We start from the raw sequence: 14,621 nt of genomic DNA, 5'->3' as shown, positions 1-14,621 counted from the left end.
TTTTGGGAAATTCTGTGACTGTTAATAGTCTTTTAACAATTCTGTGACTTTGGAATAATCGTTTTAATACTTAAATGATTATTGCAAAAGTGAGGAAGTTGGCAAAAGGTAACGTGATAATGTAAGTCCCTTGTCAGCAGCATCAGTTATGCAGATCAGTAGTTACACAACTGATGATAATTAGCTGAAAGCCCATATTCAGCTTTCTGTTTTTTGGCATTGTTAAAATTTAAAAAACATTTTAAAATGCTCCAAAATCATTCGAATAACATTAATGCTGAAATTCTGTTTTAACAAGCCATTTCTGTTATTGTTTCCTTCATCTCCTCCTATTCAGCCTGGAGGAACAACACCACATTCTGTCCAGTCTGTAAAAAAACAAAACAAAACCTCAGTCTGTGAGTCCACTTCTGTTGTCTTACTGTGCATCCACACAGTGAGGAACATGCTCGACAAGCTGTGGGACGACTGTTTGATTCATTTAAAAAAAAGAGAAAGAAATAGAAGACACTCGACAAGATTTTAGCAGGCATTTTTGTTAGCGACAGAAACTTTTCTCATTTCTACTTTTTTAAACTTTTTTTATGGTTCTCCGATAAATATGAAAAAGTGTAACCTGAAAGTCAAGTGCAATTACCACTGAGCAATTATCTAATGAGCCGATCAACAAAACAAGACTAAAGAATCCTTTGAACAGCTGATTAATCTCTGAATGATATATCTATAGCTGCTGCTGATTTTCTATGAGTATACTAGTTGTTGTTGTTCTCAAACGATTAACTATTAGCATAGGACATAAAGGTGAAATGACAGGATGAAGTACATTTATCTGAAGTGGTTCTTGCTAAAGACATCTGCCTATTCCAGTGAACAGGATATGATAGGTTGATTTGCATAGCCTGCTTTTTGATTACCGAGAGCTGTTTTTTGCTGACAGTGGTTATCTACATGTTACAAAGATGAGCTCTTCTGTTTTATTAATATAAACAAAAATACCAGTGTATATGAAAAACTCTCACCATTAGCTCTGCTGCACACTATATTTACCAAGGTGAAATGACAGGATGAAGTACATTTATCTGAAGTGGTTCTTGCTGATTGCAGGACTGCTTATCTACATTTAACTGCATGTCTAAGGCAGTATTGCTCAAGGGAACTGCTCTGCACGGACTCGTCAATAAATCCTACTCTGGCTGTGGTCAGTGAGGATTTTCTTTGTCATATGTGACGCTAAACTGAAAGTTTTGGTTTGGACTGTAGGTTAAAAAATCTGAAGATGTGACCTGAAAAACTTTTTGCTGACATTTTATAGATGAAATAATTGAGAAAATAATCAGCAGCCTAACTGATAATGAAAATAATCATTAACCACAAACCTTGGACAGTATATTCTGTGGTGTGGGTCATTTACAGAGAGAAATGTGAAGATTTGTAAAGTGAAATGGGTGGGATTGGGATTGCTGTCTTTTGAGGTTGAAATCACAGCAGAGTTAGTACACTCAGCCTCTCTGTCTGAGCCGGAGCAGGAGAGCTGGCCCCTTGACCTTCCAGTGAACAACTGAGATAAGACTGATTTAGTGTCTGGGACTCTGCTTTTATCTTTACTGTCACTACAGCTCTCTTTGTGTTTGACAGCCTAAATTTGAAACGTGTAAGAAGTTTTTCAAACTTCTTACACACTACACGCTCTGAACAAGCCAAACTCTATTCAGCACCAAACAATACAAACCGCTGACTCACGTGTGTGCAACACCAGATAAGATGTTGACCTCTGTCTCACTTTTTGAATCAGATTCATGTATCTGTTTTCTTCTCATGTTTCTCCTCAGTGTTCCCTTAACTGGGGGTTTAAAAAGGCCGAACACTGAAATTTTCCAGGCTTGTAAATTTCTGAAAATTATGCAAGCTGGTTCTCAGTTGGTGTATGAAGAAGAATTTTTTCACACTAATGTTTGTGTTGTGTGTCTGGTGTGTGTTACAGAACGTCAAGTGAAGTCCAAAGCTGTCATCTTTTAGATGTTTTGACATCTGGTGGCACCAGCTGTCTGGCCATGTTAGTTTTGCTATTTTAGCCACAAAAAAAATCTGGTTACATTTTCAGGCGCTTAATCACACAGCAAGAAAATCTAGCTTAATATAGACAGATCTTGTCATTTTCCAGCTAATCAGCTACTGTAATTTCCCCTGTTGTGTAGTGTGAATTGTGATTCATTAAGAGCATCGGCTTGTCTCTGACGTTTGGTGGTGTCATCACTTTACAGAAATCTGTTTAAAAAGGAAAAAGAAACTATGGAAAATAAGCCCCAAAGGTTTATAGCTTGTTTCTGCAATTCAGAGTTGTTGTTAATACCATTATCCCATGCATCCCTCCAGTTGTTCTTTGCTGCTAGCCTCTCTGTGAAGTTTCCTTCTGCTTCCCTGATCAACTTGTCTGAGCAGAGCAGGAATGTTTGGATTTAGATGGACCGCAGCCATTCAGTCCTCCCATCCCACCACCCTCCTCCTGCTCAGACAGTAACTCGAGTCAGATGTCGGGCTATGGAAGATACTGTAGATTAAAGTTGAAGGAGTTGATGAAGAAATGGACAGAAGCAGTTTGAGAAGAGAAGAGAATGAGGTTGAGCCGAGAAAGAAGAGAAAAGATTAGCTAGTGAATGAGAGGAGATTAAGTAAAATTAGACTAGAGGGCACGAAACAGAGAAAGCCCTGAAGTGTTTAGAGACACGGAGAGGGGATTAATACAGTAAAGTGCAAGGAGGAGGAGGACTGAAGGGTATATAGAAGGCTAAAGAGGGAAACAAACTAGTTTGATGGTGGAATTTGTAATAGGCTATAATATTAGCCGTGGAAAAAGAGTGCTGTATATACTACAGAAGTTAGTGAATGGCTGTTAGCAAGTTTTGTGATGTTGTCCAGTTGATTCAGAACACAAACAACAGGCTTTGTGTGAGACTTCCGTCTTCAAGCAGGAACATAAGGTGGGAGCATTGCAGCTTTTCCTGCCAGCATGAATGAGTTTAACAGTATAGCATTTCCTAACTGCAGCTTGAGCTTTACAAGCTGTTTTGCACTTTTTGGAAAATGACAGGAAGTCAGGGAATAAACAAATCAAACAAGGAATGCTATTCACCAAATGAAATTAATAAACAGTATCGATGATCTTTTTGAAAATTACTATTTTTTTATAATAATGTTTTTATTATAAAATAATACATTTATTTATTTATTAAAAGTATTTATTATTTTATTATGATCACCAGGTTTGAACTATAATTGTTTAAACTTGGTGTAAGAATTGATACTGGGCTCACTGGCCACGTAAATATATTATGATATGATTGATAGTGCTGATTCATCGATTGTGGGGCCTTCTGTGTGGCACAAACGAAAACAAAACAGCACTACTCCTGATGAGAGGAAGAAGAAACGCATGAAGAGAAAGACTTGTAGGCTTTTTCAACTGGGACACATAACATAAACATATTTGTCCCTTGTGTTTTTCTACTACTTTCACTTACATCAATTCCTGATAGTTTCTGCAATCTCTCTCCAGTAGTTTTCTGACATTTGTAAGTCTTTATATTGATGCTGTCATTATGACTCCTTATAATGACACAATCCTTCTTATCAGTTGAAGCACTCTCGACTGTTCTCTAAACCCAAGCGGCGGTTGATGTCTGCAGATCACACCAGGCCATCTGGCACCAACAACTATGCCATTGTTCAAAATCACTTAAATCACCTTTCTTGTGTGTGAATGTGTGTGTGAATTCAATTCAATTAAATTTTATTTATATAGCGCCAAATCACAACAAAAGTCGCCTCAAGGGCTTCATAGATACAGAGAAAAACCCAACAATCATATGACCCCCTATGAGCAAGCACTTTGGCGACAGTGGGAAGGAAAAACTCCCTTTTAACAGGAAGAAACCTCCGGCAGAGCCAGGCTCAGGGAGGGGCGGCCATCTGCTGCGAATGGGTGGATGACTGGATATGTAAAGCGCTTTGGGGTCCTTAGGGACTAGTAAAGCGCTATATAAATACAGGCCATTTCTTCCCCCTTCTGATCAGGTTCAGCAGGTTGTCTTGACCATGTTTGTGTTCCTAGATGCAGTGAGTTGTAGAAATGTGATTGGCTAATTTGATTTTTGCATTTAAAAATCAGCTGAACAGGTGTGTGGAACAAAGTGTCCAGTGAGACTATAAATGTAAGTTGGAAGTCTTCAGGCTTTAGATGATGCTTAGTTGCCCAATGTAGTTGATTAAACTGTAATTATGTTGGTAAACGGCTGATAAATTGATGAAATATTCTTTTCTTTTACTCTGATGAGAACGCATAACTTTAAAATGCAGAAGGGCCTTTTCACTAGTTTTAGTGTTTTTTTATGAAATGAATAATGGAGTAAAGGAGAGAATCATTTTATAGATGAAAGAGTTTATGATTTAGGGAACTGGAAGATTGACTGATAATAAAAGTGAGGAGTGCCTGTAACAGTTTCTTTGTTTATTACTGTTTAATGTTTTCTCAAGCAGTAAGTCTGTCCATTTTTTTTATTGTTTATGCTTATACAAAGGTGTGGCCGGGCCTTTTCCAGCTTGTAGGTCTTTCTCTCCAATATTAACCTGAACCCTGCGCTTCGACATTGTCCATCTCTGAAATGTTATTTGGATCGTATTCAACCCAAAAGTGCGTTACCCAAAGGTATGGTTTTCAGAGTATCTAGCAACTACTTGAGTATAAGTGCCTTTACTGACTGACATCACCTCAGAAATGTGTCATGTAAATATGTTAAATAGATGCTACTAAATCAGGTAATCAGTTGAGCGTGGACTATGTCTGATATGTCAGAAATGAAAAGGGAGCAACTAAAACAATAGTTTCTTTCAAAAGATTCCAAATCTCCTTTAACAGATCAGTAGCTCACATTGTTAAAGCCTTTGTTTTTCTGGTTGACACTTTGAACTGCAAATGTTTCAAGCTGCAGTTTCTAGCAACCACACTAAACACTATAAATCGTATTATCATTAATCAGGTCAGGGCTGTCCTACAGTGCAGTATTATAGTTCAAACATGAGAATGTCATTCACAACTTTGGTTTGTGCATAGCCTCCACTCAGTTCAGTTTACATCTTGGCACTATTCTAAGTCAAACACAGCACACCTTGGGAACTGTGTGTTTTGGATGTGTGTGTGTGTGTGGACCTATATATTTACAGTATATGTCATGTGGGAGAATACTGAGAAAACTCAGCACTGAGGCTCAGCAAGCAGTGTGCAGGGAACCACAACCCACAGAAGAAAGCACACCATGTCCATAAAGCTTTGCATGAGGCAACCGCCACACCACTGCTGTGGTCACAGACACGAGGCCAGAGTGGATGTGCAGACATGAACCAGAGACACGTTTTGTGTTTACGGGCAGCCAGAGAACGGTGTTTGATGGTGTCCTCACAGCCCCCGCCCCCCTCATGAAGTTCAGCTGATTTTTCTCAGTCTCAGTGTCAATCTGTGTGTCAGGCTCCTGCATCTGACTTGGTTTCACAGCTAATCCACACACATAAAGGCGCTTTATTTTTCAACCAGCACCTCCCTCTCCGCTGACCCCATTCTTGAAAAAGGTCTTAGAGTTTATAATTGAAAACTCACTGGTTAAAAAGACACCTGTAGAAGAGTCTCGCGGGAGTCTTGCTAAATGTAGGATGTGCTTTAAAGAGTCGCCTTTCTGGTGCAATATTGTACTTTGTCCTCAAGAAAGATGCCTACTGCTCACTCTGAATGTGGATGGATAAAATATAATTCCAGTGTCTGTTAGGCAGGTGTTTAGTGTTTTTGATATGTTTATAATGTATAATGTTCTGCATCCTAATGTAGCATGTTGTCAATTATGGATCTACTGATGTAGTATTTCTCAAGTCAGAACTGGACTAATATCCATCCAAATACTGGATTAGTAGATTGGCATTAGTCCAGCTCTGATTTGAAGCTGGATGAGATATTGTCACCAATGTTGCCACCTATGGCTATTCAGTTCAGTTACATTTTTACATCAGGCAGCCTTCACACCTCCAACGACCCCAACAATAGAGGCACTTTGGACACTCATTCCCCCACCTCTCCCCCCTCCATAGAGCCATCACCGCCTTCAAACTGTTCACCTGCAACACCCGCCCCCTCACCCCACACAAAAGAGGATTTCACACCACCTCCTCCGACCACAACTCTTCATATTCATGAAGCAGATGTGAGGAAGCAGTTTAGGAGTCTGAATGCTCGAAAAGCTCCCGGCCCAGACGGTGTGTCTCCTGCCACCCTCAGACACTGTGCAAACGAGCTGGCCCCAGTGTTTTCTGGCATCTTCAACTCCTCACTGCAGGCATGTCATGTGCCTGCCTGCTTCAAGTCCTCTACCATAATCCCTGTCCCCAAGAAACCTAGGATCACTGGACTAAATGACTACAGACCCGTGGCTCTGACATCTGTGGTCATGAAGTCATTTGAGCGCCTGGTTCTCTCCCATCTCAAGACCCTCACCGCCCCCCTCCTGGACCCCTTGCAGTTTGCATATAGAGCCAACAGGTCTGTAGACGACGCCATCAACATGGCCCTACACTACATCCTGCAGCATCTGGACTCCCCAGGAACCTACGTCAGGATCCTGTTTGTGGACTTCAGCTCTGCCTTCAACACCATCCTTCCAGACCATCTCCGAGGCAAGCTTTCCCAGATGAATGTGCCTGATCCCATCTGCCGGTGGATCACTGACTTCCTGACGGACAGGAAGCAGCACGTGAGGCTGGGAAAGAATGTCTCGGACTCCCGGACCATCAGCACCGGCTCCCCTCAGGGCTGTGTTCTTTCTCCTCTGCTCTTCTCCCTGTACACCAACTGCTGCACCTCCACCCACCAGTCTGTCAAGCTAATCAAGTTCGCAGATGACACCACCGTCATTGGGCTCATCTCGGACGGGGACGAGTCTGCCTACAGGAGGGAGGTTGAACGTCTGGTGACCTGGTGCAGCCACAACAACCTGGTGCTGAATGCCCAGAAGACAGTGGAGATTATTGTGGACTTCAGGAAGCACACAGCCCCACTTCCCCCCATCATCCTGACTGACACCCCCATCACCTCTGTGGACTCATTCCGCTTCCTGGGTACCACCATCACCCAGGACCTGAAGTGGGAGCCCACCATCACCTCCGTCATCAAGAAAGCCCAGCAGAGGATGTACTTCCTGAGGCAGCTGAAGAAATTCAACCTGCCAACACGGACGATGATGCAGTTCTACACTGCAATCATCGAGTCCATCCTCACCTCCTCCATCACTGTGTGGTACGCTGGAGCCACTATCAGGGACAAACAGAGACTGCAGCGTGTTGTGCGCTCTGCTGAGAAGGTGATTGGCTGCAAACTCCCATCTCTGCAGGACCTGTACACCTCCAGGACACTGCGGCGTGCAGCCCGGATCTCAGCTGACCCTTCTCACCCTGGACACAGTCTGTTTGACCTGCTCCCCTCAGGCAGGAGGCTCCGGTCCATTCGCACCAGAACCTCTCGCCATAAGAACAGTTTCTTCCCCTCTGCTGTTGGACACATGAACAATAACCACATGACTGTCCCCGCCACTAACACATGACCCTACGCTGTGTCACTGCATCATTTCATGTTTGGCACTGATCACCACCTGCACTCATGTATATATCTTTCTACGTAGCACTCATAATTCTTATTCTCATGTATATATCTCATGTATATCTCATGCACATATCTTTCTTTCTACATAGCACTTTAATTCTTATTGTTTGCACTGAAGCACCGCAGCAATTTCCTAATGTTGTAAACCTCAACATCTGGCAATAAACCCCATTCTGATTCTGATTCTGATTCTGATTCTGATTTTGCTTACTGCATAGAGCATCAGCAGCAGTGCACCGTTAACGCTAAAGAAAACAGTGTTTGGAAACCAGAACACATCCAAAATTATTGTGACAGTGTGCAATGAACTTGAGTCTTGTTGCCATTTAAATATTTGCTTTAAAGATGGGAACCAGATCTGTAGACAGTCAAAGTCAGTTCTTTGCAGCTTTGGTGCATGAAGGAGCAGTAAGAATCTACTGTCAGTTTATGATCGAATCAGTTGAAGTTAATACTACGATTAAGTGTGATAAATAGGCAAAAACCACAAAGCTGTCGCAAATCAATTGCTGTTTACATAGAGATATTTACATTAAAATACTTTCAGTCAAATAAGAACCTCATAGAGCTGAAACAGAAATTGCTCCATAAATACTGACGTAATTGATTTAAGTGCAAAATGACAGTTGCTTGGAAATCTTGTTTATATATAGGAATGTAACCAGAGTACAACCAGATGGCAGCCTTGTTAAGTCGAGTCCCCTATTGCAGAGAGACCCATTGCAGATGAGCTGCGCTCATCAATCACCCAGACTGACTCACATTAATTGCAGTTGCATTAGTTGGCAATATGTCTGTGTTTATAAATTTAATTTGGACACAGGTTGTGTCCAACCTAGTAGCTTGTTCAAGTGCCTTGAGTTCAGAAGTGGTTGAGGGTGTTACATGCTCAACCTCTGGGAAACCACTTGGTCACTGCAACTATTTGCTGTCAGTCGCTGAATGCAAAGGAATTCAGTGCAATCACCGGGCAACCACTGATGTTTCCTGGTCACAAGGAGGTTCCCATTTTTATCTACCGTGACTGAGGAAACTAAGAGCAATGATTTAGATGCTAGTGAAGTTCACTGCATAACAAAAATAAGTCCTGCTTGGTTTCCACAAATGTCATAAGTGTGAGTAGAAGGTTTGCTTTAGTGTGCCATTTGGTTCATTTTAAACCCACTGATCTCTAGTGTGCAGGGTTAGCCTTTAAGTTTAGTTAGTATACTGTTGTCATGAAAAATAATCAAAAACACAGTAACTTGTGCCCTCTGACAGCCTACGTGGAAATTAAAAACCCCACTAAAGATAGGGATGAACTGCAATTATATACACAAATATATGCATATGATACTTTGCAGTGAGAGCATACGTTTGAATAAAGGTGCTGCTGTGGTTAGCTGTGGTTTGTCTGCAGTAGCTACACTTTTAGGAACAAATCATATCTTTTATTACAAAAACAGTTGGTTCCATAAATTTTAAATGGAGAAAGTTGGAGTAAAATGTATTTTTACTATCAGTCTCTGTTATGTGCCATGACCCAGAATTTCACACTGGTGCCAGTCATTAAAAAAAAAAAAGCCCAAGAAATGCAACAAAACCCTGATAAAAGCTCTTTCAGGTTTGTTAGAATGTGTTTAAGCCAGCTGTCTCATAGCTGTATATTTAGTAAGGTTTCTGCCTCATCTGCAGTGAGCAACTGTTTGCAGTATCACAGGATTATTCACTGGAAATTGGTGTCAAGTGTGTCACCCCATAAATCAGTATCTTATCTCTGTTTAATCAGCCTTCACCAAGCACCATCAGGTAGCTCTCATGATTCATTTTCCCCTGAAGGCCACAGTGCTGGGAGATGCTGTGATGTTGTGGGATTAGTACTGTAATTCTGTTCTGAGAGAGGAAATATGAGCCATCTGAACTCAGAGTATCCACAGCAAGGAACGCAAAAGGTTTTTAGCAAGTGTGCAAACCTCAGCAGCTCACTGTATCCTCTGCCTTCTCTTCCAGTCAAACTGTCACTCATTGTGTCTTTTCTCAGTCTTTCTGCATGCTGAATCTGTGGATGCTCTGATCCAGTTAGGCTTCGGGTAACTTCTAATACCAAATACTGACCCAAAACCAGCATCAAATGAAAAAGCTGGATGCCTCACTGCGAGGAAAGACTTGTAATCATTCTTTTCTCTGCAAGGTACCATAAGGCCCAACTTAAAAAGTGCTTTCCTAACTTTGTATTACAAATAAGTACATACTGGAATATAAATGTACTGAATTGGTATTTATTAGTAAATTAATAGAAATTTAGTGATGTATATAGAACTGCACCTACAAACATAACTTCCGGAAATTAAAATTAGCAAGCGATACCTCAATGCTGATTCAGGTGGAACAACAGAAAACAGCCCTTTGACTTTGGACATAATTACATCTTTATGGTAGGCAACCAAGATTGTACCATAAACTTCGTTGACATTCAAATTGCTTAAACATAAATATATATCTATATATATATTTTTTAAATGTCCGATAGATACTTTAGCTAGTTGGTAGTTGCCATTAGGTTTTTTTTTTCTTTTCCTTTTTTCAAATCCTATTCATCTGTATTCAAATTTCTATGTGTTTCTTTTATATTTTATGCCTTACATAAGGCTGTTATTTTGTGTTGTTCAAAGGTGTTATACAAGTAAACATGCCTTGGCTCCCTCCTCTCAATGCTGCAGGCCAGGAGCATCTGATAAGGAAGTGGCAAAATTACTGAAACATTTATGAGGACATTTGAGTCTGGTACACATTAGCAGATAATCATATCCACTACATCACAGAAACATTTTAAGGCTCATTATAAGCTGCAAACTGAACAAGTTCTGGATGAAATTCTACTCCCACGACATGAGTTCTTTTGTTGACATGCAAATACAGAACAATAAACACAAATTTGATAGGTTAGCTTTGATACAGTGACTTACTGACAGATACAGTAGTGCACTTTTTGATGTAAAGCAAAGCATGCTCACGCAGTGCAGTTCAGAATACACTTTGTTTTTTTTATTTGTATTTTGCACTACATGCCTTAAACATTGTGTCATGCATAATTAGTTGTTATTGTAAAGTAAAAATATTAAACATGTATATGTATGTATATGTGAAGATTTATTTGCTTCTGTGTTTCACCATCATAAATTCAGTTTTTTTAGGCTTTTTAGATGTCTTTAAACTTTTTTCCTTTCACCTCCACAGTACCCGTCCACACTGGGATTCATCTTGGCTCTCTGCTGGTGTCTGCTGGTTTGTTCCAGCCGAATCTACATGGGAATGCATTCGGTGCTGGTGAGTGTGATCGATCTCTTACACACACACAAACACAGACTTGTAGTCTTGCCAAACGAAGGACATGTTTAATATCATCTTGTGTTTTTAAACATCATAGCAGCTCTGTTGGACGAACAGCAACAGTAGTGATTTGTACCAGTGTGTGGGCACGTAGTTAAGGTTAACTGTTAACTGTGAGAAGTCGTCATCTCAGGGCATGCTGCAGAGTAATGCAAATGTATGGTTATGAGGAGTATAATGAAGCAGTAAGTAAGTAACTAAGAGGAGTAAATAAGTAAAGTAATACATTATTTTTTGAAGAAGTAATGAGAAGTACTTTACCTTTTAGAGTAAGAACTCCAGCACTGTCTGTCTTACGTTTTTGGTGCTGTTTACCAAGCTAAAGTAGTTTGGTGTTAATTCGTTTTTAATATAAGAACCTGTGAAGGGTAGGCCTTTCACACAGCAATATTGTTTAATAGAGCAGGGCGATATGGCCAAAAATATTTATCACGATATATATTTGAAAATTTGCGATAACGATATAACTGACGATATAATTGATGCAAGACAAAATACAACTCCACAACATTACTAGCGCAAAAAGACAACCTTCCATTTATTGTCACTTAAACAAGAAGCTGGTTTTTATGTACATTAAAGCTTTATAAAAATGTAACGGTGCAAATGCAAATTCCTTGCTGAAAGTTTAACCAAAAGGCATTTCCAGAAGAAATGGGCTGACATATCCTGAGCATAACCATGTATAATATCCACTGAAGTTAAAAAGAGGTGCTTTGCAACCTTAAACTGCAGTGTGCAGTATGCATTTTTCGGACCATAAGGTGCACGGGATTATAAGGCACATTAAGTTCAATTCAATTCAATTCAATTTTATTTATATAGCGCCAAATCACAACATAAGTCGCCTCAAGGCGCTTCATAGATACAGAGAAAAACCCAACAATCATATGACCCCCTATGAGCAAGCACTTTGGCAACAGTGGGAAGGAAAAACTCCCTTTTAACAGGAAGAAACCTCCGGCAGAACCAGGCTCAGGGAGGGGCGGGGCCATCTGCTGCGACTGGTTGGAGTGAGAGAAGGAAGACAGGATAAAGACATGCTGTGGAAGAGAGACAGAGGTTAATAACAGATATGATTCAATGCAGAGAGGTCTGTTAATACATAGTGAGCGAGAAAGGTGACTGGAAAGGAAAAACTCAATGCATCATGGGAATCCCCCGGCAGCCTATGTCTATTGCAGCATAACTAAGGGAGGATTCAGGGTCACCTGGTCCAGCCCTAACTATATGCTTTAGCAAAAAGGAAAGTTTTAAGCCTAATCTTGAAAGTAGAGATAGTGTCTGTCTCCTGAATCCAAACTGGAAGCTGGTTCCACAGAAGAGGGGCCTGAAAACTGAAGGCTCTCCCTCCCATTCTACTTTTAAATACTCTAGGAACAACAAGTAGGCCTGCAGAGCGAGAGCGAAGTGCTCTAATAGGGTGATATGGTACTACAAGGTCATTAAGATAAGATGGGGCCTGATTATTTAAGACCTTGTATGTGAGGAGCAGGATTTTGAATTCAATTCTGGATTTAACAGGAAGCCAATGAAGGGAAGCCAAAACAGGAGAAATATGCTCTCTCTTTCTAGTCCCTGTCAGTACTCTTGCTGCAGCATTTTGGATTAGCTGAAGGCTTTTCAGCGAGTTGTTTGGACATCCTGATAATAATGAATTACAGTAGTCCAGCCTGGAAGTAATAAATGCATGAACTAGTTTTTCAGCGTCACTCTGAGACAGGATATTTCTAATTTTAGAGATGTTGCGCAAATGGAAGAACGCAGTCTTACATATTTGTTTAATATGTGCATTGAAGGACATGTCCTGGTCAAAAATGACTCCAAGGTTCCTCACAGCGTTACTGGAGGCCAAGGTAATGCCATCCAGAGTAAGAATCTGGTTAGATACCATATTTCTAAGCTTTTCAGGGCCGAGTACAATAACCTCAGTTTTATCTGAATTAAGAAGCAGAAAGTTAGCGGCCATCCAGGTCTTTATGTCTTTAAGACATTCCTGCAGTTTAACTAATTGGTGTGTGTTATCTGGCTTCATGGACAGATAGAGCTGGGTGTCATCTGCATAGCAGTGAAAATGTATGCTATGGCTTCTAATGATACTGCCTAAGGGAAGCATGTATAATGTAAACAGAATTGGTCCTAGCACTGAACCCTGTGGAACTCCAGAATTAACCTCAGTGTGTGAAGAGGACTCTCCATTTACATGAACAAATTGGAGTGAAACAAAGCAGTCAGATAAATCAAACTTTATTAAACTCATTCTTCTTGCTTCCTCCACTTCTGTACCATTGATTCATTAATGTTGAATTCTCTGGCAGCTGCTCTATTCCCATGTTGTTGCAGTATATTAATGACTAACCTCGTATTGTGGATGGATTATCTCAGTTGTTTGGTCCGTTTACAGCATCCTGCCATGCGATTGCATTTGTCTCTAACCATGAGGAACCTTCACGTTAACTTTTATAAGTGGAAAAGTGTTAGTGTTCGTCCTCCAGCTTCACTGTTTATGTTATGCTAACATAGCTGTGTCGCTAGCGATCACGTAGCACATCATTATATACCAGCTAGCCCAACTTCAGTAACCCTACAAACGTCACTGCTGTTTAGTTTCCTGTGTTCATTTATGTTGGAAGTGATAGCAGAGCTGTACGTTTGAATTTTTTCAGAAATCTCTCAGTCAGAACGTGCTATATCATGCTTAGGTAACTAGCGAAACTAGCGAGCTAACTTCCGCTAGCTTCCTGCTAACTTCTAACTCCGTTAAATGTAATAACTTTTGTTTTCATGGATGCCTGGAAGTTAAACTTTATAGTTACACCTGGTAAAGCATCAATGCTGATCGTTTTATTAAAGATGAAAGAATTTAGACAGTTTTTAACTCTCAGTGATGCTGCAGTGTTGTTTGACCTGAAACATACAGAGTTTAGGACCCAGATTACTCCCAGATTTAAGAGCATCTTAGTCCGACAAATACGACAATAACAACGGCCGCTTGCATGTTCTGCAAAAAAATGTGCTTTGTTGTGTATCTGACGGACAAACACCAAACCAGTTCCACATCACGGAAGTTGCACCATTTTTACAAACCAATTCTGGTTCATCTGTTTCACTCAACAATCGGCCATGTGCGTATGAAAACAAAGGCACTGTGCATGCGCGTTTTACTCCCATTCTATCGCGATATTTCATTTTCTTATCGTTGCCTAACATTATACCGGTATTACCGTGAACGGTATAATATGGCCCAGCCCTATTGTTTAACTTTTACTACCAACAATCTGACCTTTCTTCAAAGGTTCAACCCTCTCTCAGACAGCTGTCCATAGTTGTGATATGCTAGCATGATTTACCAGAGGATCTTTATTGAGAAAGAAAATGTATTTCAACACTTTTTAAAGGCTGTTGTAGTTTTTGGCTTTGGATGCATTTATTTGTTTATATTTTATATGTTTGTACAGTGATCACTAGTCTGACAGCACCACAGACCATTTACCGGTTCAGCAATTCAGCAACGGCTGGCAAATAATTGACTGTGTTATTGCTCCTTTGGGATAGTAGT

At 40.4% G+C, this 14,621-nt stretch overlaps 1 protein-coding gene across 1 annotated transcript in view; it reads left to right on the top strand.

Moving 5' to 3' along the window:
• sgpp1 (sphingosine-1-phosphate phosphatase 1) overlaps positions 1-14,621 on the top strand; it is a 31,096-nt gene that overhangs the window by 3,137 nt on the left and 13,338 nt on the right. The window contains exon 2 of the mRNA XM_040041860.1: positions 10,910-10,999. Coding sequence (XP_039897794.1) covers positions 10,910-10,999 — 90 coding nt within the window. The remainder of the gene's footprint in view (positions 1-10,909; positions 11,000-14,621) is intronic.

The sequence above is a fragment of the Simochromis diagramma genome, unplaced genomic scaffold, assembly GCF_900408965.1.
Source record: "Simochromis diagramma unplaced genomic scaffold, fSimDia1.1 OVJJ01000304.1, whole genome shotgun sequence".
NCBI lineage: Eukaryota > Metazoa > Chordata > Actinopteri > Cichliformes > Cichlidae > Simochromis > Simochromis diagramma.
This window is presented reverse-complemented; position numbering and strand designations above follow the sequence as displayed.